Below are 24,523 nucleotides of genomic sequence, written 5' to 3'. Positions count from 1 at the left end.
AAAAAATGTTTAAAACAATGGACTTAGTAAATCTTCAACATTAGAATGGACTTTCTGAATGCATGATCGAAATACATTTGCAGGCCGGCGCCGTGGCTCAATAGGCTAATCCTCCACCTTGCGGCGCCGGCACACCGGGTTCTAGTCCTGGTCGGGGCGCTGGATTCTGTCCCAGTTGCCCCTCTTCCAGGCCAGCTCTCTGCTGTGGCCAGGGAGTGCAGTGGAGGATGGCTCAAGTCCTTGGGCCCTGCACCCCATGTGAGACCAGAAGCACCTGGCTCCTGGCTTCGGTTCAGCGCGATGCGCCGGCCGCGGCAGCCATTGGAGGGTGAACCAACGGCAAAAGGAAGACCTCTCTGTCTCTCTCTCTCTCTCACTGTCCACTCTGCCTGTCAAAAATTAAAAAAAAAAAAAAAATACATTTGCAACAGAAACAGTACTTCATATTTCAGATAAAAACTGGATTTAAACACACCTTATAATATTTATTAAGGCTTATGATCCTAAAGTCAGCTAATTAAACTGCTCACCTGGAATATGGGAAAAATAGTACCAACTCATGAAGTTTATAACAAAGTGCTCAACTATATTTAGCAAATCGATATCATTTAATGCGTGTATAATATTACTACAATTATGAAATGGCAGTGCACTAAAAGGAGGACCATGTAAATATAACGAAATCTGATAGCATATATTTACACATAATATACAAATCCTAAGCCACTTGAATTATGTATAATGAAATAATTTTTTAATCATCATACCATCTACTTCTACCCCATAAAAATACATTGGAGCAAAAAAAAGCCCCAGTAAATAAAAAACATTCTGAGCACATGTCTCCCAATACAGACACACAACTACTCATTGACCACCAGTATCTAGCACAATACCTTACTTATAGCAAGCATATAATAAATATGTTTGGAACTGTAATCATCACTTTTCTGTCTTACAATAACTAGACCTGTGAATGATAAATAATTTTCTTCAATATATTTTAATGAGCGTGTACTCTGTAATTGCCAGAGCGTGTACTCTGTAATTGCCAGAAGAGAAAAATAACAAAATTAATGGAATGCAAGTGTTAAGGAAGGAATACTATGATAATACAGGAAAGTAAGTACAAAGAATCTGCACTATGAATTCAAAAGGCCTGAGTTTACATCCCAACTCATCACTTTACATGCATGTTATAAACAATACTTTTAATTGTAGTTCAATTTTCTCCATCTGTAAAATAGGGTTAATAATACTATCAAAACAAATATCATCAATCTTTAGTCAAAGCTAATGAGTATACCTACCATTTAATTTCTAAATATAATGCTCCAATAAAATAAATCAGAGCTTAGAGAAATAGAATGATTTCAAAGGTAGAGCAAGGAAAGCATAAAATGAACATGGAATATGATACCAGAAGTGCTTTAAACATGAAGGGACATCTCAGAAGAACAGAGAACTCAACTGGGTGAGGCTTCCTAATGGCCAAATCAGGGACAACAGCTCATAAAAACAAAGCAATGCATTATAACTCATATCAATATAAATAAATAAATGTGAAGAAAGCAAACTCTTCTATAGAATTCCAATTAATAAAAGTGGAAGGAATGATGAAAACAATCACTAACTGGTAAACATTACATTGTTGTTGCAGGTAAGAATCACCAACAGATACTAAAAATTTAGTTAACATGTATACAGACAGAAAACAGTATTTACGGAGTCTCAAAGTATCTTCCCAGAAGATGCTATTACAGAAAAAGAATTTACAGTTGACAAACCTAGAAGACACCACCTTTAACCAAATGATCAAAGTTAATGTCACCTATAATGGAGTATATTTATACCACCTAATTGATTTAATACACAAGGACATTATCACTCTATAGTACAATACTGGTGGAAAAACTGGGAACATTCTATAAAATATGTGGGCATTAATCTTTAAAAGTGTCAAGTTGTTTTTTTTTTTTTTTTATTGTTTGCCAGAGTTAGATAGTGAGAGAGAGAGAATTATAGACAGTGAGAGAGAGACAGAGAGAAAGGTCTTCCTTATGTTGGTCCACTCCCCTAATTCGATCGCTGCGCCAATCCGAAGCCAGGAGCCGGGTTCTTCCTCCCGGTCTCCCAAGCGGGTGCAGGGACCAAAGCACTTGGGCCATCCTCTGTTGCACTCCCAGGCCACAGCAGAGAGCTGGACTGAAAGAGGAGCAACTGGGACTAGTACCCGGCGCCCCAACCAGGACTAGAACCCGGGGTGTCGGCGCCTCAGGCAGAGGATTTGCCAAGTGAGCCATGGCGCTGGCCAAAGTGTCAAGGTTATAAGAGATAAATATTGAAGAGCTGTTTCAGATTAAGAGAGGTTAGGAAATACACATGCCAATTTAATACAAAATGTGATCACAGATTGTAAACTGAACTGGAAAAATGATATTAGTGAAACAAGTAACTGATTAATATCAAGACACTAATATTGTCAGTAGTTTGTATTATTTATATAAATAATTTCCTGATTTGGCTATGCAAAGTGTTTACATTCTGAAAAGCTGCCTGAAGGGTGAAAGTACATTCTGCATATTTCCCCTACTTTTTTATTAAGTCTAAAATCATTTCAAAGTGAGAAAAAAAATGCATGTTTTTCCAATTTCACAAAATTATTTTTCAGAAATCAGGTAATACATGCAATAGTGTTCTATAATTTCTAAAGCAACTTCTAACTCTAATGCAGTAAGATGCTTAACACTTCCTCTTTGTAGTCCCTTATATACTTAAAGTCTACAGAAAGAACCTAAATTGTTAACTAGGTCTACATAGGTAAGACTGGTACTAAATCATGGGTAGGTAAGGATGTTTAAATTTTACAAAAAACAGGAAAATATTTCTTTAAAAAAAGTACAATCATTTAAAAATTAAAATTCTAGGGGCTGGAGTCGTGGCACAGTATTTAGTAAAGTCACTGTCTGCAATGCCAGCATCCCATACAGGTGACAGGTTGAGTCCCAGCTGCTACACTTCCCATCTACCTCCCTGCTAATGGCGTGGGAAAAGCAGCGGAGGAAGGCCCCACTGTTTGGGCCCTTGCCACCCAGGTGGGAGATCCACATGAAACTCCGAGCTCCTGGCTTCAGCCTGACCCAGTTCTGGCCATTGCAGTTGTCTGAAGAGTGAACAAGTGGATGGAAGATCTCTGTCACTACCCCTCCTCTCTCCATAACTTTGACTTTCAAATACATAAATAAATATTTTTAAAAAATAACAAAAAGTAATCTTCTTTTTCTGTAGCTGCAGACCTGAAAATGGATTCTAAGCATAATAATTTTTTGAATAGACAAAACACGAAGAGGATCAGCTAATAATTATTTTACCAATAACTACGACATATCTTTGAAAGGTACCTCTTTAGGTTAGAATACTGAAAAAAATTCTCAATATCATTTAAGGTTGCCAAGAGAGGCAATAGTAGACAAGCATGTTTATATAATTTCTTCCCTACTTCTACATTAACCTTTCACCTATAAAATCTTAGTTTTTAGTATAAATAACCTGATGGAAAAGGAGAAATACATGTAGTTCAATAGGTTCACAAGTTATTTGAGGAGTTTGGAATCACAATCATGTTCTTCATTTAAAATACACCTTAGTTTCCCAATCAAAAATCTAGGCTTTTTATATGATTTGCATGACTAAGAATGATGACAGTACTCATACTCTTATATGACGGCCTGACCCATTGGGCTAATTACTATACAGTTCAAATTATTTCAAATAATTTGCTAGTGAAGAAAATGTTTTTTTCAAAGCCTTATACAACCTACAGACAATGTTATTCATGTATAAATTAATTTTATTTACAAAATATATAATATAAATTAAGCTAAAGTTACAAAAAGACTGAATTAACAATAGTCATTTGATCCTCAGCTCTATGTTGTTGACACCAAATATTTATTAAGAAAGGTTAAGAAGACAATCTCTCCTGTTGCACAAATTTCAAAGTGAATCAAAGATAGTTAAGACTGTAGCTACTTAGATCACAAGACAACTGGACTATAAAGTTAAGGATAACACATAAAGACACCAATTACAAATCAAGCAATTTGGGACAGGTGCTGCGGCATACTGGTCTAAGCTTCCACCCGTGGTGCTGGGATACCATATGGGCACTGGTTTGTGTCCCAGCTGCTCCTCTTTTGATCCAGCCCTCTACTATGGCCTGAGAAAGCAGTGGAAGATGGCTCAAGTACTTGGGTGCCTGCATCTGTGTGGGAGATCTGGAAGAAGCTCCTGGCTCCTAGCTCAGGATCAGCCCAGCTCCAGCCATTGCGGCCATTTGGGGAGAAAACCAGCAGATGGAAGACCTTTCTCTGTCTCTCCCTCTCTAACTCTACCTCTTAAATAAATAAATAAATAAATAATCTTTATAAAAATTAAGTAGTTTTTACTTTCAATCATTTTTTTCATTCTTCTGAGAAAACTATTTCCCCTAGCTGTAAATCAATACCTCTAAGTCCTTTTCATTACCAAAAACCAATCATTTGCCTGAGGGAAAGTCAGATTTTATTCATCCACATGTGAAGAAAACCTACTTTCCTAACAGTTGAATAAAATAAACCTCAAAAATGTTAGCTCGTAAGCCCTTTCTGGGATAAAATCAATGCTAAGTAGCTCTATCGTTCAGTATCAACATTAGTAACAGTATAAAACCTAAAAGCAATGTAAAATCCAAGAGATGGACTCAATTTGACTAATACATCCTCATCCCCATCTGCTTGGCTGCTTCTCTCAGCCTGCCATTCCAAGGCACATGTGTGATTGATCCTTTCAGGCCTGCTGCACTGAAACTTCTAATTACTACTAAAACATGTAGCATACATATAATGGGTAAGATTTTTTAAATGTCTTGCTAAAACAGACCTTAACACACTATTTTCACAAGATCTAAGCACTTAAGCATCTCACATTTAGATAATATCCTGTTACCATCATACATGGATAATTAGGTGTTTGTAATTGGGGCTAACAGTTTGTCATTCAATAATTAAGGACATTCTCATAGCACTAGAATTATCATTTTAAAATAATTTTTATCCACAAAAATCCAGTACCTACCTAAAAGTTAACACAAAACAATTTACTTAGCATTTAGCAGGTAAAAAGATGATTGTCTTAATAAAGACCCACCTCAATAATATCACCAAGAAATGTTAAAGGAAACATTTCACTCAGTTCGAGATTTTTGTACAAAAACTTATATATAGCAGTTACTATATATTCAAGTCCACTCCAGTTCTTCAAAATCCTTAATAGATGAAAATATTCTATCAAAAAATAAAGAATTAGAGACTGGAATAAAGACATTCACATCCTATATCAGAGTACCAGGACTGAATGCCCTGTTCCACTCTCAGTTCCAGCTTCCTGCTGATATGGACCCTGAAAGACAGTAGGTGATGGTGCAAGTGGCTGGGTCCCTGCCACACACAGGAGGCCTGGATTGATTTCCAAGCTCTCAGGAGCATGGGCACGGTAGCCCTAGCCATTGTGAGCATTTAAGGAATGAAGCAGCACTCTGTCATTCTGCTTCTCAAATACATTTTTAGAAATAAACTAAAATTTGACAATCAAGAAAGGGAGGGTGGGGGAAAGGTTATTTAACAGTTATTTAGTTAGGAGTAGGAAGGTCTGGTGTTTTATTGTATAGTAGGTTGACTACACACAACAATAATATACTGTGTATTTCTCTTAAAAAAAAAAACCACCTGGCAGTAAGGGTTTTGAATTTTTTTTTTTTTTTTTTTTTTTTTTTGGACAGGCAGAGTGGACAGTGAGAGAGAGAGACAGAGAGAAAGGTCTTCCTTTTTGCCGTTGGTTCACCCTCCAATGGCCAGCGCACTGCGGCCGGCGCACCGCGCTGATCCGAAGCCAGGTGCTTCTCCTGGTCTCCAATGGGGTAAGTGCCATCCTCCACTGCACTCCCTGGCCACAGCAGAGAGCTGGCCTGGAAGGGGGGCAACCGGGACAGAATCCGGCGCCCCAACCAGGACTAGACCCCAGTGTGCTAGCGCCGCTAGGTGGAGGATTAGCCTAGTGAGCTGCGGCACCAGCCCTGAATGTTTTCACCATAAAGATATTTTGAATGTTTGCCTTGATAAGACACTACACAGGTATCAATGTATCAAAACATCACATGGTATCCACCTCATAAATACAATTTTTCATTTAAAAATTAAAAAATTAAAAACTTCAAGTAGAATTATAGTAATATGAAGCATACTAAATTACCTCACATTTCAATACTAAAAATGATAAAATACTGCAAATAACTTTTATTCTGAAACTAACCACTAATTATGTAAGAGATTAAGTACAATTACAAAATATTAGAATATGTGCTGGAAATCATCTGTACTTTCATTCATCTGGCAATCAGAAAACTGATATGTTAGAAGTTTCTTTTTAAAGGTAGACAACATCATGGGCAATATGTAAGACAGTAAAATACAAGGACAGAACAAATAACACTCATCATCACAAACATATGAAGACCAAGAGACTGATGAGGGCAGGGCAAAAGGCAAAGAGACTATGAATATATATATATATGAATATCTGGAGAAGTAAATTAATCACATCAGGTTAAGAGGCTGGGTTCTTCAGCCTGACCTGACCAAGTCTGAATCCCTATCCTGTCACTAGTTCAACCTTACCAGGCCTCAATTTCCTCATCTATAAAATGAATGTAACTATATCTGCCAAACAGGGCTGTTGCAGCATTAAATGCATTAATTAATTCATGGAAATTCATGAAATCCATTCAGTGTTGGGCACACAGAAAGCACTCAAGAATATTCTGGCAAATATCATTATTCATTACAGAAAATACAAGTCAACACCAATATAAAGTACAATTCTACATCAATTCTCTTCCATGAATGGCTTCAAACTTTTGGAGAACACAATTTGGCATCACTTGGTAAGCTTGAAAATTCTCAACACATCTTACTACCCAACTATTTTATTTTACTGCTACAAAAATATTCAGAAAACATTTAGCACATATGTATTGAGAACATAAACAAGAATGTTCACATCAGTAATGTTTATGATAGCAAATTACCTAGAAACAACTCAAATACACTTATACAAGACAATGGCTAAACTGTGTTAACTTTGTATCAGTACAAATTAATTTAAAAACTATATTTAAGAAAAGGAGTGGTGCCAGCTCTGTGGCACACTGGGTTAAGTCTCTACCTGCGACACCAGCATGACATATGGGGTGCCAGTTTGAGTCCTGACTACTTCACTTCCAATCTAGCTTCCTACTAATGCACCTGGGAAGGCAGCAGAATATGGGGCGAGTGCTTGGGCCCGTGGCACCCATATGGCAGACTCTGATGGAGTTTCAAGCTCCTGGCTTCCGCCAGGCCAGTCCTAGTCATTGTGGCCATTTGGGGAATGAACCAGTGGATGGAAGATCTCTCCATCTCTCCCTCTCTCTCTCTGTTTCAAATAAATCTTAAAAAAAAAAAAAAAAGACACAATCTTTAAAATATATTGAGTAAAACAAACAAAAAACAAGTTCTAGGAGTCAACAACACTTATATTATAGAAGTGCCCCCCAAATAATAAGGCAATGTATCCCACTGCAATCCTTAGAAGGTATTTTGAAATCTAGCAAACTATCTTAAAATATTTATGTGAGTATTGAATCCTAAACTGTAACATAGTTGTTTTCCCAATCTGAAATATTTCTAATTATTTGCATTAGGAAAAAAATGGAAAGAGTTTAACCACTAAATCTTAACATATTTGGATCCTACTGTATTTGGTAGCGTAGCACAGTCTAAACCACTAAAAGCTACTGTTTCAGGGCATAAGCCTTAAGAGTCAGAGGACCTTTATTAGTAACCTTATCTGTCAAGTTAACCTTCCTAAGTCTTAATTTTCTCATTTTTGCAAATAGGGACAGAAAGAATAATACTTAAAATAATTGTTTTGAGGACTAAGTCCACAAAATGATTTAAGATAATACTGATAATCACTATTATTAGCCTTCATTTAGTCATGTATTAAAGCCACATGGTACTAGGGAACAAAACTAGAATCTACCGAACTTGAAAATGAACTTCATTTATAAATAATACACAGTATTTAAAAATGTGAATTTGTACGAGTGGCAGTTTGTATCAAGAATTTTAAAAACTGACAGTTTACCTTATTCTTGTATATTTATCCTAATTAATTGGATAGAAGAAAACAGTTTCACACAAAAACATGCTCATCACAAAGAGAGCAAAGAGCAGGGACCAGTATTGTAGCATAATATGTTAAACTGCCTGCTTGGGATACCCTCATTCCACATCGGACTGCCTGGTTCCAATCCCAGCTAAGCCACACTTCTAATCTAGCTTCCTACTAATGTACCTGGGAGGCAGCAGATGCCAGCCAATGCAGGAGACTGATGGAATTTCTGCCTCCTGACTTTGGCCCGGCCCAGCCTGGCCAGCCCTGACAGTTGTAGGCATTTGGGAAGTGAACCAGCAAATGAAGATCGACTGCTTGCTCTTTCAAATAAATAATTAAATCTTTAAAAGAAAAAAAAAGGAACTTCTAGTTAGCAGATCTGGCCTATCAATCTAATAAGGATTGGATTACAGTTGCAAAAAAAGTAAATGTCTAAATCTTTAATAATTTAAATTTCCTGATACTGAAAAAAATGTTCTCTCCCTTCTCTTGCATGAATGTAGTTTTATCCTCCACACACTATTTGAAAACTTCTGCATTTGATTATATGAAAAAATGGTTTTTCCATATAAAATGAGGGTAGAAACATAAAATCTATAAATTTTCACAATGTGTACAAATATTTTAAAAAGTTTTAATAACAAGTTCTAAAAATATATTTCTTTCATATCTAAATAGGTGTAATAAAAATCAAGGAAACAAAAAAAATACCTACAACTAGACAATTATGCTTTACTGGCTGGTCCAACACCAGCTATTATCTCTCTACCTCTTCATTTGGTCTTTGCCCAAAACATGGGGAAAAAAAGTTCTCTCTCTCTCTCTCTCTCTCTCTCTCTCTCTATATATATATATATATATAAAATTTTTCTGCTTGTGGGAATTTTTAGATTTTTCTGAAAAAATGCTTTCTAATATTCAAACTGAAATACAGCTTTTGTAGCAGGTCAACAATCCTTTTAAAAAGTAGTACCACCTTCAGGCTAAATGAAAGTGATGAACATAGTTCCATTTTCTGAGTACTAAAAGTTCTTTTTAATATTCTCTTATCTCCAATCAAGAAAATGTTATTGGGGGAAAGGGTTACATTTATCTTAACATCCCTCTGAAGTAGGGACCTATTATCCTGGTTTCACAGATAGAGAATCAAAAACAAAGATTATACTATAGATTGCTACAGTCAGCAATAACCCCAGGACCATGTTATTTGTGAATACCAGGTTAACTGTAGAAATTCAATGAGTGAATTTCATTTTGAAAGAGTTCTATAACCACATTAAGAATGAAGTATCTAGGGGTCAGCATTGTGGGATAGCGGGTCAAGCCGTCGCCAAGGATGATGGCTTCCCATATGGTGCCAGTTCACGTCTTGGCTGCTACACTTCCCACCCAACTCCTTGCTAATGGCCTGGGAAAAGCAGAAGATGGCCCAAATGTTTGGGTCCCTGCCACCCACATCAGAGACCCAGATGAATCCCCTGGCTTTAGTCTGGCTCAGCTCTGGCCAGTGTGGCCATCTAGGGAGCGAACCAGTGAATGGAAGGTATCTTTCTCCTTCTCTCTCCCTCTCCTTCTCTCTCTGTAGCTAACTTTCAAGTAAACAACTAAAAAAGAATGAAGTACCTAAAGACCACAAAATCTTCTGTCAACAATTTATTTGGTTAAAATACTGCACTGTCACACAATATCTTAGCCTCTCATAAAACCTTAAAGTTCTTGGGGCCAGCGCTGTGGCACAGCTGGTTAACGCCCTGGCCTGAAGCGCTGGCATTCCATGCAGGTTTGAGTCCCGGCTGCTCCACTTCCGATCCAACTCTCTGCTGTGGCCTGGGAAAGCAGTAGAAGATGGCCCAAGTCCCTGGGCTCCTGCACCCATGTGGGAGAACCGGAAGAAGCTCCTGGCTTCGGATCAGCACAGTTCTGGCCGTTGCGGCCAATCGGGGAGTGAACCAGCAGATGGAACACCTCTCCCTCTCCCTCTCCCTCTCTGCCTCTCCTCTCTCTGTGTAACTCTTGACTCTCAAGTAAGAAATAAATAAATCTTTAAAAAAAAAAACAAACTTACAGTTCTCAATAAAATCCAAATTTTAATTACTTATTTACATGTCTGTCTTTCCCTGTACTTCCCAATTCTCAACTTTCTTCATTCCTGATAGGACTATTATTACAAGAGATCCTATCATTTCTAACACTCTCAATCCTCCCAGCTAAACCTTTCCCTTTTATAATCCTCCTCTCTCAGCACCCTTTTTTTCAACCTTCAATTTTAAAATCCTTACTCCTGCCTCTTTAAATTGTAGAAGCAGGTGGCTATATTCATACTCTTACTCTAAATCACTCATTCCAAACTCACATTAAATACAATACCTTATGGTACAACTCCATGTAAAATAACAATAGTAGCAACCTAAATATTTCTATTGCTGACTAGAAGATCCTGGCTTCTGTACTCCAACAACCTTTATCTCTGTTTCTGCCAAATTCTTCATTCCAAATGCCATCACTCTAGAGGCCCTGTTCTCTGATCAAAATCTGCTTCAATCTCTCCCACTTACAGTCTACATGCTCTTTAATCTTTAAGTTCATCAAAACAGAGTCCCTCAAACAACTGTCAATATCTATCACTTCAAGCTTTATCCAGTCTGCTCATTAAGCGTATGAGGAACAGTGTGGTATAAATACTGCATAATGTGTATCTCAATTTTACCACTTACTCCTTTGTGTGGCTGTGGGCAAAGTACTGAATCTCTCAAGTCTGTTATCTCCATCTGCAAACTACAGATAATTACTTAGCTCACCAGGTCCTTAGAAGGAGTAAATCTAGTAGTGTGTGACAAACAATTTGAAAGACTCCTCCTTCCCTGGCCTTTTTCCATCAAGTACTTACACATTTCCTTCTCTTTCCTCTCCACTACTGACATCACCTCAGCCAATAAATAATCTCAACTCCTAACTTACCCCTGACTGAGTACTATCTAATCACTGTCTTCTCCACTTCATCACTTCTCATTTTCTCTTCCACCTACAGGGAAATCTGATTTCAGCCCCTGTCCCCCACTAATCTATTTCTGCTCCCACAAAGGTCAATAACATCTTAACCATTAAACCCTTTTCTGGGATAATCAACAATCTAATCTTACTACAATATCTGACATTAATGGGCTCCTCCTGTTCACTATCTTAATGGCCACAATAGTTGGGGCTGATCCAGGCCAAAGCTAGGAGCCCAGAGCTCTATCTTGGTCTTCCAAGTAGGTAGCAGGGGCCCAAGCACTTGGCACATTAGCAGAGAGCTGGATCAGAAGTAGCATAGCAAGACTCAAACCAGAGCTCTGATGTGAGATGTTGGTGTTGCAGGCAGCAGCTTAGCTCACTATCCAGTAACAACGGGCCCCTTCCCTTGAAGATCTATTTGAAAGAGAGGGAGAGAGAAAATAAAGAGGAAGGGAAGGTGAGAACCTCCTCTATTCTTACTCCTTTTCCCTTGGTTTCTAAAACATTTTCTTCCCTAAACCCTTCTCTCTCTCAAGACACTCGTCTTTTTTGTCTCTTCTATTCTCCATTAAAAACAGTTGGGGGGAGGGGGAGGGTGACACTGCGGCACATGTTAAGCCTCTGCCTGCAGTGTCATTACCTCACATACGGGTGGCAGGTCCGAGTCCAGGCTGTTCCACTTCCAATTCAGCTCCCTAATGCATCTGGGAAAGTAGACGAAGATGGCCCATGTGCTTGGGCCCCTGGATCCACATGGAAGATCGGGAAGAAGATCCTGGCTTCTGGCTTCAGTCTGGCCCAGGCCTCATCATTACAGCCATTTGGTGAGTAAACCAGCAGATGGAAGATATTCCTCTCTCTCCTCCTCTTGCTGTGTCTTTGCCTTTCAAATAAATAATCTTAACAACAACAACAAAACTTTCCCACTACTCATCTTTCCATTGCTACACTTGATATTAGCCAGAAGGCCAAGAAGAAATACCATTGCTACATAATATTCTCTGTAAGCAATTTTGCATTGGCTTCAGTTACTGTGCTGAAGCTAGCTATGAAGGCATCACCTTTACTCTCTTAACCTTCTCTTTGGAAACTAAATGTTTGTTTAGAACACCTTTTCTTTTTTATTTTTTTTTTAAGATTTTTTTTATTTATTTGAAAGACAATCACAGAGAGAGGTAAAGACACAGAGAGAGGTCTTCCATCACTGGTTCACTCCCTAAATGGCTGCAACAGCCAGAGCTGTGCCGATCCAAAGCCAAGAACCAGGAGCTTCTTCCAGGTCTCCCACACGGGTGCAGGGGCCCAAGGACTTAGGCCATCTTCTACTGCTTTCCCAGGCCATACCAGAGAGCTGGATCAGAAGAGGAGCAGCTGGGACTAGAACTGGTGCCCATATGGGATGCAGACGCTTCAGGCCAGGGCTTAGCCCACGGCACCACAGCGCCAGCCCCTAGAACACCTTTTCAGACACCTATATTGTAAGCACTGCGATTTGAAAAGATAAAAACTGGGTTTTCTCATTTAAAAAATCTGTCCTGCTTCTCTTCTCACTTCATTTGAAAAAGCATCACAGCAGTCCAAAATTTATATCATTGAAATCAGTTCACACTTTCCTTACACCTTCCTTACACCCAGTTACCATACATATTAGACATGAGAATTGCCTCTCAAATTCTGCTTCAACAGTTCTAGCTCAACTTCCAACTTTTCTTGTTGTCTCTGCCTTATTACATTTAGAATTCTAAAACTTTTGGGAAAAAAAAAAAAAGGAATCCTACAGTTGATAAAATCCAGCACTTTCATTGTTAACTCAGAAATTTTCCAGTCCAGAAAAAAAAACTAGAATTTTCTCTCTGTTCAAATGAGCTCCAATATTCAGCTTTCTACACAAAATTTGATATCACTCAAGCACTGAAAAATAATGGCTCCCCCACCGCCTACCATAATAAAGACTGACTAAAGAGAGCTGTGGTCAGGAAGGAGGGTAGCTCCAAGAATTAATTTTCTTTGAAATCTTAAGCGTTTCAACTCAAAAATTAATGGGGACTCTGTTAAAAACTGTTATTACTGCCCAGTTAAAATTTCCTCAACTAATAAAGAAAACAGGACTTCTACCATGTTCATCTTATTGTTTGCAGTCTCCTGTTACTTTAGGCTGCTGATTCACAGTGAAGCAAAAATCTAGACGACTCACGATCTGGTCCCCTGACACTTTTCTTATTCCCTTCACCACTCCTCCACAAAAGCATTACCCAAAAAGTTACTGCTTTTTTTCACATTTTTTTCTTTTTTTCTTTCCTCTTTTTCTCCTTCCCTCTTTTTAAATCGGAATGATGATCCCCTCTGTTTTTATCCATGATTGAACCCTAAAATGCTATTTTCTGAAGTCTTCACACTCAGTTTCCACCCTGCCATCTACCCAAAGCGGCAGTCACTTTCTCTCTAAGCCCTGAAGAACTACATAAGCAGAGCACTCATTACATTTTGGAAAGATCTGGTTCCCTTGTTGGATAGTCAAAGTAGTTATCAACTTATACTTATCATTGTATCTCCAGAGCTAAGAAAACAAACCAGTGCCTAACAGGCACTCAAATTTAATTGCAATTTTTGAAGAAAAAGTTACTATTGCTATTTGGTCAATCTTTTCTGAATGTGTAAGAAATCAACATATACAAACCAGCAATTAAAATTTTGAAATGTTTAATAATGCTTTTACATGTTAAGGAGGAAAACCAAGAATTTATCCTTAATGCCAATTTCAGTGTATCAAAATCAGACAATAAAGAGTAAAGAGAATGTTTGGTGAATTTGTGCCAAAATTAACAAAACAGTCTGTTGTGGAGAAAACTTACGGTAATGATGGTAACAGTCAGAATTCAATAAAGTGCACCTAAAATTTTAGTAATCTACTATAGTATCAATACCAGAAGTCATTTACAAATACTGTATATTTGTGAAAGTAATCCCTAACTGTGTAACAGTATAGACAAGATGTTTCTAATGACATGCAAAAGCCTCACTAAATACTATCAGGAAAATAATTAAATTTCAAATCATATTGATTTTTATCTAAACTGTAACCACTGCTGTACAGATACACTTTAGAGATAAAATTTTTAAACTGATTAAAATTTAATTTCCAATCACTCTTGAGTTTACTAAAGCTGATTCTTTTCTCTCTGAATGTAGAAGATGCCTTGCAAGTTAATTCAGAAACTTCACACACAAGGCAATTTGCACCAGTCAATTCTACATTTATGAGTAACAGAAATTATATATTATATGTGCACTCTTTAAAAAAAAAAAAAGATTTATTTATTTATTTGAAAGGCAGAGTTACTGAGAGGCAGGGGCAGATAGAGTCTTCCATCTGATGGTTCACTCCCTAGATGGCTGCAGTTGTCTGAGCTGTGCTGATCCAAAGCCAGGAGCCAGGAGCTTCTTCCAGGTCTCCCACGCGGGTGCAGGGGCCCAAGCACTTGGGCCATCTTCTACTGCTTTCCCAGGCCATACCAGAGAGCTGGATTGGAAGTGAAGCAGCTGGGACTCAAACTGACGCCCATATGGGATACCGGCACTGCAGGCGGCAGCCTTAACGCTACACTACAGCACCGGCCCCCCCAGAACTCTTGAAATAAAAGAAACCCTAAGTTGATTGAATCCAAGAATCATTTTTAAATCAGAAAAATAATATAAAACTATACTTATGAACTTTTAATATGAGCGGAGATTAAAAGACAATATTGCATTTCTAACATTTATTAAGATTGTATCATTTCTCTCCCTTAATCTGCAAGTGTGATAAACTAAGTTGATTTTTTCATGTTGATTCATTCTTGCATTCTCAAGATAAAGCCATATGACTGTGAGGCTTTGTATTGTTTTTAGTTCACTGAATTGAGTCTGATTTGCTACTTGAAAATTTGCAGCCACTATCTCTCAATATTTCCTGTCCTCCATTTATCTCTATCCTCTTCCTCCGGAACATTAGTTCTGTTCATATGTTCGATTTGTTCAGTTTATCCTTAAGGTTTCTTAGTCTTCCTATTTCATATCTCCATATTTGAGTTCAGCCTTCTGGCTTCAGTATAGCCTGCGGAAGACGACTGTAACTTTATGTGCCAGGGGACCTTTCCCCAAGTCCGGTGAAGCTCAGGTCCCCCTCTCAGAACAAGATTAAAGTAATAAAAGAAAATACTTAGGATTATAAAAGAAATTAATTATATTGGCATATTTTTCAAAATATCATTTTGATATAATTATTCTTTATTAACATTAAAATGCATGCTTTAGTAATGTGTTTATTAACTATTATAATCTCAAATCAGTAAAGACTATAAATTTTCAAGATAGCTATAATGACTGAATACCAATTAGGCTAAGGGGGAAAATCTATAATTTCTATTGATATTATGGGTTTTATCCCCAAAAAATGGATATGTTGAAGTCCTAACCTCCCATACTTCAGAATGTGACCTTATTTAGAAATAGGGTTGTGGCAGATATCAGTAGTTAAGGACATAGTGGAATAAGGTAGGCTTCTAAGCCAGTTTGAGCAATAACATCATGGACCTATCAACATCTTGATTTTGGACTTCTAGCTTCCAGAATTGTGAGAAAATAAATTTCTGTTGATAAAAGCTACCCAGTTGGTGGTTTCTGTCATAGTATCCCTAGGAAATTAATATAAAGGGCCTCCAAAAAGTTTATGGAGGGTGGGCATCTGGTACATCAAGTTAACACATAGCTTGAAAACGCCTGTAGCCAGGAGCAGAGTGCTAGGGTTCAAGTCCAAGTTCCACTTCTGATTTCTGCTTCCTGGAGAGGCAGCAGGTAACAGCCCAAGTACTTTGGTCCCCATCACCCACATGGGAGACCCAGACTAAGTTCCAGGCCCCTGGTCTCTGCCTGGCCTGCCCTAGCTATCGCAGACATTTGGGGAGTGAACCAGTGGATAGATGGGAGATCCATTATTTATGTGTGTGTGTGCGTGTGTGTCTATCTTTCAAATAAAATGAAAACAAAAAAATTTTAAAGTAAAATATATTTTTAAAGTTCATGGAAAACATGTATTTCAAAACTTTTTATGCAGCAAATAAATTTATCTTTTAATTTTTGTCATTTCTTTTCAAGGCAGAGAGACAGAGAACACTCTTTTTTAAGAATCCTTTGTCTTGAAGCATTTAACATTTCAGCTTAAGATCCATTATTGGGGCTGGCACTGTGGCTTAGTGGGTAAAGCCGCCGCCTGCAGTGGCGGCATCCATATTGGTGCCTGTTCTAGTCCTGGCTGTTCCACTTCCAATTCAGCTCTCTGCTATGGCCTGGGAAAGCAGTAGAAGACAGCCTTGGGCCCCTGCACCCATGTGGAAGACCCAGAAGAAGCTCCTGGCTCCTGGCTTTGGATCAACGAAACTCCGGCTGCTGCGGCCAACTGGGGAGTAAACCAGCGGATGAAAGACCTCTCTCTCTCTCTGCCTCTTCTCTCTCTGTGTAACTCTGACTTTAAAATAAATAAATAAATTTTTTTAAAAAAAGATCCATTATTAAGGAGCTACATTTTAACAAAAATCTGACACAAAAACAAAATCTCATGGACTTATAATGACTTTGGTTCTGGATTCGGAAATGCAGCTATAACCAAAACTCATCAAAAAACCACATATATCTAAATATCAAAGAGCAACAAAATTCATTTGTTAATTTCTTAAACTAAGTAAATGTACAGCTGTCCCTTAGTGTTAGATTAACAAGATTTGTATGAATGACCAAGCGAAACTTTATTTTGATACTTCTTAGTCAATAAGAAAAGCATAAAGACTGACAGTACAATACTCTTGAAATTATTCAAGTGAGTGTTTTAGTAAACTAGCCTTTTGCTCATTTACTCATCCAGGGCTATACCTAATTTTAAAAAAGTCTAAAATTCTCCATTTGTGATGTATAATCTATAATAAAAGACACATAGTTATTAACTCCAACATTAAAGTCTTTAAATATTATAAACAAGGGCCAGTGCTGTGATGGTAGATTTGTTAATCTTTACCTGCAGTGCCAGCATCCCATAAGGGTACTGGGTGCTAGTTCTGGCTGTTCTCTTCGGATCCCATTCTCTGCTAGGTCCTGAGAAGGCAGTGGAAAATGGCCTGAGTGCTTGGGGCTCTGCTCTCAGAGTAGGGGACCAGAAAGAAGCTCCTGACTCCTGGCTTCAGATTGGCTTAGCTCCTGCTGTTGCGGCCATTTGGGGAGTGAACTAGCAGATGGAAGACCTTCTCTCTCTCTCCCTCTCACTGTCTGTGACTCTACCTCTCAAAAAATGAATGAAGTCTTAGGGAAAAAAAAAAAAAGATAAATATTATGAACAAATCAACTGTTTGCAAATTTTCTATCTTGGATGTTCAAAATTCATGTTTTAGTTCATAGATCTCTACTGGATGTCTTTCACTGACTTAAATATGTCAAAAGTAACATTAGAATAAAATTAACAAAGTACAGTGCCTTATAATGCATTGACTACCATATCAGCCTTAGCACAGAAGGGAGAGACCATGTTGTTGCTTAGTCCAAATTCCTTAGTTTACAAATGAATAAACTGAAGTATACAGGGGCTATCACCTGCCCAATTTGTTCTAATGTTAGAAATTAGAAACAAAAGAAATCCATTTCCCAATTTAAATGTCAGTGTTCCCTGCCCAGTACCACACCGTATAAAGAAAAATGTTATCTCCAATAACTTTTGCATGGTCATTTTAATTCTACATATAGTATTTAAAGACATCCTAATCACTTTCCAAAAACAAGTGTTTTTTTAAATCATCTTTATTTTACCACCAAGCATATTTTAAAAAGAGGAACATGATCTCATTTTCCATATTCAAAATTGGCAAAAAAAAAATTTTGAGAGACCTGAACTGATATTTCAAAGCCTAAGTACCCTTAAATACTGGATTGTACTTTTCTGGAGTGAAACTTACTAGAAAGAATAAACTTAATATCTGCATCTCTTTTAACTCCATTACTAGACAATTTCAAGGAAAAAGTAATATACCTGGATGAAGAGACAATCCAGGGGGCTAGTACTGTGGTATAGCAGGTAAAGTCACCACCTACCACACTGGCAACCCATTTGGGTGCCAGTTCATGTCCCAGCTGCTATTGGACAAAGTAGTGGAAGATGCCTCAAGTACTTGGGACCCTGCCACCCATGTGGGAGACCAGGATGAAGATACTGGTTTCAGCTTGGCCTTGTCCTGGCTACTGCCGTCATTTAGGGAGTGAACCAGCAGACAGAAGATGTTTTTGTCTCCTATATCTCCTGCTGGGTACATACCTCTTCCAAATAAATTTTATATATTTATAAGAATTCAGAAGGCGGGCTAAGCCTCAGCTCTTGGTGCTGCCATCCTATATGGGTGCCGGCTCTAGTCTCGGCTGCTCCTCTTCCGTCCAGCTTTCTGCTAATGGTCTGGGCAAGAAGAAGATGGCCCAAGTGCTTGGGCTCCTGCACCCACGTGGGAGACCCAGAAGAAACTCCTGGCTCCTGGCTTCAGATCAGCTTAGCTCTGGCCATTGCAGCCATGGAAGACCTTTCTCTCTGTCTCTGCCTCTCTCTGTCTGTAATTCTACCTCTCAAATAAATAAATATAATCTTTAAAATAATAAAAGAACTCAGGATCAAACAACATAACTCATTAAAACTAATGTAATCTGTACAATGAACACAATGTAACCACTAACAATTATGTTCCATTTAACAATATAGGAAAATATTCACAATTTTAAGCTGCAATAGTACGCACTATGCAATTCCACTGCATTGAGAATATAATATACATTTTCTGGCATAAACTATATAATACTTGTATAAAACATTTATCACAATTCCTAGCACACAGTAAAAAGCCAGCAAATGAATATGATTCATCCTCAATAGCCACAGAAAAAGAAAGGTTTCATCATATACCAAAATGTTAGTGCTTGTTATCTAGTAGTACAACTGCAAATAATTTTTTTACTTTAGAGACCATTTTGTACATTATCCAAAATAAACCTCTGCATGGGGTGAAACGTTTATACTGGCTCTTTGAACGCAGTTCCAGTTCCTACTAAAGGTTGAAGAAAAGCAGACTTGTCTTTACTGACCCTTCCTCCAAACTTGGTTAAGACCAGTCAAGCTCAAATTAACCCCACAGAAGAACCCAGAGTGTTATCCCTTCCCTTTAGGCATTTCTCAGTCACCATCTTATAGCATTAAATTATGGAACCTGCTGCCTTTTACGCTTATCAATTCAACTTCTATATCCTTACTCACTTCCTTACCATTTGCACTATGTGGAAGAACTGCTCAGGCAGAGAAGAGAAATTTATCAAAGAACCTAAAGACTGAAAAATAGCCAGAGATATAAATTGCTGTTTGGAGCTTCCTATGTCAAAAAAGACAAAGAGATAACAAGGGTCTCCAGATACACTGCACAGCTCAGAGGCCACACACATCCAAATAGTCCAGCAGCATCCAAGATAATTTTAGGCCTGAACTAAGTTATATCTCAAGCCTGCGGAAACAAAATATGTCAACAAGAGGCCAATTTTGGCATTTTTGAAAAAAAATTAGGTTGTAATAATTTACTTGCCCCAAACTTTTTCAATTTATTTTTGTAACACATCTAATGATCTCAAATGCATAAATTCACAGGAAACAAAAATATGAGACTCCAATGACTCAGCCACATTTATTGAGCAACTCTCATCAGCACTGAACTGGGTATACAAAATAAAGTAGAAGATTCTCCCCAGGGTTTTTTTTAAAGTTCATGGGACATGCAAGCTATGAAATATAATGTATAGACTTCAGAAACTTTTTGTACCAAAACAGACTTACTTTTTAGCTCCAGTTCTTCCACAAACATTCTGAATTCCCCTCATGTAACAGGGGACATTAAAAATAAACAACTAATCACACATGAAGAAAAACAGTTAAATAGATTGCCAAGTAGAGACAATCTACAGAGAGGGAACATTGGGGGAGTTTAGTATAAATGAGGCTTTGGGGGCTGGAAATGATGGATTTCCGGGGAAGTTCTTCACAGACAGGTAGTATTTTAGGCATGACAGCATATTGTGTTTAAAAAATACAATTCAAGGGGCCAGTGTTGTGGGGCAGCTAGTTAAGCCACCACCTGCAACAGTGGCATCCCATATCAGAGTGCTGGTTCGCATCACAACTACTTCACTTGTGATCCAGCTCATTGCTAATCTACCTGGGAAAGCAACAACATATGGCCCAAGTAAATGGGCCCCCAGCAACCCATATTAGAGACCTGGATACAGCTCCAGGCTCCTGGCTTCAGCCTGGCCCAGCCCAGGCCATTGCAACCATTTGTCGAATAAACCAGTAGATGAAAGATCTCTGTACCCTCCTATCTGTCACTCTGCCTTTAAATTAAAAAAAAAAAAAAAAAAAATCAAGATCATGAAGTTTAAGTAGGAAAGCAGACAGAAATTAAGATAAAGCAGGTACAATTATCTAGCTCATATCTACACAGAATTCTAAGCAAATGTTTATATTATATTTACTATATCAATATAAGCAGTTAACTTAATATCACTCACCTTTCCAATGCTACCATTTGTTCCTTGAACACTTTCCAACAATACACACATATGTATAATGCATATGTATTTACACACACCCTCAGAATAATTCACCAATGGGTACATTTCTGATGGGCACTAAATGATATCATCACAAAAAAAACCTGTTGAAACCCAGGTTATACCACATCAAGTTTAGTACAACTCACCTAATTCTAAGCTGGCTCCAAAATATAACATAATATCATTTTGCTATCATAAAACTTTGTAGTGACATGGCAAGTGTTTTGGGCTAATGTCAGCATAAGTAAAATGCTTAATATTTCAGCTATTTCAGTTCTCTAAGTTTTTTATCCAAAAGGATATGAAGTGCCGTATTGATTTAATATCAATGGTAAATACCTTTAAATAATGTACCATCTTTAAATGTTTAAAACTCTTTATGGTTTTTATCTATTGGAACATCTGACTAAAATATTACACAACTTCTATTAAATGAAAAATTACCTACAAGAAAATCACATGTGGCTAGTTCCCATATATGCCACAATTATTCTGCAATAGAATACATTTGTTTACTGCTTTTTGGAAAAGATTCATAAACACAAATTTGAAACAGTGTAAGAAATGTTTTCCTAATTCCTTTGGTTCTTACTTAGTTTGGCAAAATTTAAAACAAAGCCTTTCATATTAATAGATCCTCTGCTAATTCTTCATTAAATATATACAATCAACCTCTAGGCGTTATCTATTCCTCTAATTTCAAATAGTCTGTAAAGGCCTTACTAGATTTTATCATAACTCTGGAAAAGGTTAACAGTTTCCAAGAAATTGGTGATTTACACTTGTTTTAAAGGTTGAATCAGGTGGAAAAGAAGAAACATTGAAGAGTGTTAATAACAGACTCTACTGTAATTAAATCCCTATAAACAGTGGCTTAAAGAGACAGAAGAAAAAAAAACAAAAAATACGTGTAAGGCCCAAATAAAATCCTACTTCAAGGCAATTCTAACTATACAAAAGCCTTTAGGGTTTCTGCCATAATATCTCTTTTGTTTCTTCATAATGTATATTATAAATAATAAATTTGCACTTCAAGACATTTCATATAGTAAAGACACATAAATTATCAGATTAAAAGCTTCATTCCAAAGAAGTTCATTCTTTGTGGCTTAGCCAATACACAAGCACACAATGTCAGCTCCGGCCAAACTGATTACCAAAAGAGCACACCATTTTCTAAAATAAAAGTTTTTTTCCTAAGTAAAACCTGCAAGATTTTGTTCTATAAAGAGTTAATACTGTATATAAATTATTATACACTTAAAACTATTATTCTTATCTTACCGAAATTAATAGTACTACAAAGCTAAGTAATAATTTACTAGTAAAGCAGAATAAATTTGTAAAACCAGATCTGTAAATATCTGGGTGAGTTATTTTCCAAGTTATCACATACTAAATACATTTAAAATTAAAAAAAAAAAAAGAGCAATCCTCCCAGTGAAAATTACCATTTGGTGTTTCAAACATCAACATCTTGGAGATTAATTCAGTGGTAATATCTTCTCATTTTAGTATAATAGCAGTAGCATCCACTGATATCACCACATAAAAAACTTATGCACTCTCAATACACCCATGCCCAGTACAAGAAAAGGACTCATTTAGTAACCATATTTTAGCACCTGTGTCAATTCACATTCCATCATTTGCTGTCCAATTATCTGAAGCCACAAGAAATATTCAACACTTGGAACTAAACTGATAAATCCCTTCTCATCTGTAAAATAAAACTTAACATTTTTGAATTGAGCTACTTGCATGCAAGATTAATAAAAGTTACTGTCATTGCGTTCAGTATTTTCAGCAGCTTTTCTCTTAACCAAGTATTATCTTAGATAGACTTCTTGATCTCCCTCAAAGTAAGTCTAATCTGCGGAAGGCAGTGAGACAGTGTACTGCACTGTGAATGGACAGCCAGGTATTTTATGAATGGAGGCGATCACGTGATCCCAGCACCTCCCCGAACTGATATTTCCCACATAACCGTGTCAACATTCTGAGAACAGGGGTAGTTGTTTATGTGTGCGTATGTTTTTTAAATTTAATCTGAAACTTCAAATTCTCCTTATTTCCTGAACTCAAACAGCTACACGAAGACAGACAAACAAGCTTCGAATTTTTCCTTGGGAAATTCTTTCAAGATGTCCAAGGTGATAGATGTTTAATTATTTTTTTTATGAATGAAGACTGTGCTATGCAAATGAGGGCGATTCACAAAAAGCGAGAGAACATGGCGGCCACTTCTGCTTCTAGGCTGCACTGACACTGCAGCAATCTACCTCCTTCTACACCCGCACATCAGAAGCTTGTGCTCTTAAAGCGGGTTGGGGGTTGGGGGTTGGGGGTAGACGCTACTTGGCATGTACGACAGACCTCGGCATTGGACTTTTAAAGCTTTTTCTCAAAAAGGTCTGACTTGAGGAATGCACTTTATTTAGAGGAATGCATCCTAAAGGCTAGTCCGAACTCACTTAACTCTTTCCAACCCGCCAAAGACAAACAAAACTTAAACTGAATGACAAGGAAACGGATGCTAACATCCTGCACGGAATTAAAACCCTTCTCCATAGAAAACCGTGCCCAACACCATTATTCCTCCAGGCAGCTGTTACGTTAAAGTCAAATGTTTAAAAAGGCAAATAGTTTGGAAAACATGGGGACATCCCAAAATAAGCAAAACTTAAGCCAGAATGCTCTAGAAGTTGATGAAGTCACCAACATGTTAAGCAACGTAAAATTCTGTTCAATTAACGGAAACCGGAGTATTTTAACACAACCCAAGGACAAAAATTAGAACTCCAAATTCTTCAATGTTCTTGATGAAGACACGTCCAATATTCCCAAAAGTAAACATAACAGCTCGACATCCCCCACACCCCAGGAGTCCTTAATCCTATTAAAGTCCAAAAATGTTTCCCTAACCCCATTTTTTTACAGGAATCTCACAGGTCACAAGTTTAAAAGGGGGAGTGGGGGTGGGGTGAAGGCTTAATAGGTATTTAAGAGTCATTGACTCATCGAATTAAGATTCAAGAGCAGTTTGCTACAGGAGGTGCTCCCACACATCAGTTTCCCAGTGAAATAGCCAGACAGGAAGCACGATGGATATATTCAAGATATGTTGGCTGACGATAAAACGAAAGAGGACAGGCCAAGGGTCTCCCAGGCGGAGGGGTCACTGCTACTGTCCCGATCCGTCCGCTTACTCCATCTCAGGGATGTACAACTGCCATCCCAACCCAACACTGAATCTGAATCCCCTTCCCCGACAGAAAGCAAGTTAACGCAGGGAGAGCGGAGGGCTGCTGCCATGAAATAAAATGGCTCAAGAAATCAGTTACATCCAGAAGCAGACGCACCGAACTCTCCAGGGGCGCAGGCTTTCGGGCGCCCGAGTCTCGAGGGGTCTGGGGCAGTGCAGACGAATGACTGGGGAGTGGGGGATTAGCAATCAAGATCAATGAGGCGCTTACTCGTTGTCAGAAGTCGCCGTCTCCTCGCTCATCTTTCCCTCAACGCGATCCGATCTGGAGATGGAGGAGCAACAGCAGGCAGGGGGGCAGCAGCAGCAGCACCGAGGGGCAGGAGGCAGCGGCGGCCGGGGGGGCGCGGGCGCAGC

The 24,523-nt window shown here is 38.0% G+C and overlaps 1 protein-coding gene across 1 annotated transcript in view; it reads right to left on the bottom strand.

Moving 5' to 3' along the window:
* SPRED1 (sprouty related EVH1 domain containing 1) overlaps positions 1 to 24,511 on the bottom strand; it is a 124,775-nt gene extending 100,264 nt beyond the window's left edge. The window contains exon 1 of the mRNA XM_008269229.5: positions 24,378 to 24,511. Coding sequence (XP_008267451.1) covers positions 24,378 to 24,409 — 32 coding nt within the window. The 5' untranslated portion in view covers positions 24,410 to 24,511. The remainder of the gene's footprint in view (positions 1 to 24,377) is intronic.
* Positions 24,512 to 24,523: the final 12 nt, after the last annotated feature.

The sequence above is a fragment of the Oryctolagus cuniculus genome, chromosome 12 (genome assembly GCF_051225735.1).
Source record: "Oryctolagus cuniculus isolate XC-2025 breed Fujian yellow rabbit chromosome 12, ASM5122573v1, whole genome shotgun sequence".
Lineage (NCBI taxonomy): Eukaryota > Metazoa > Chordata > Mammalia > Lagomorpha > Leporidae > Oryctolagus > Oryctolagus cuniculus.
Note: the sequence above shows the minus strand (reverse complement) of the source record. Positions and strands in the feature narration are given on the sequence as shown.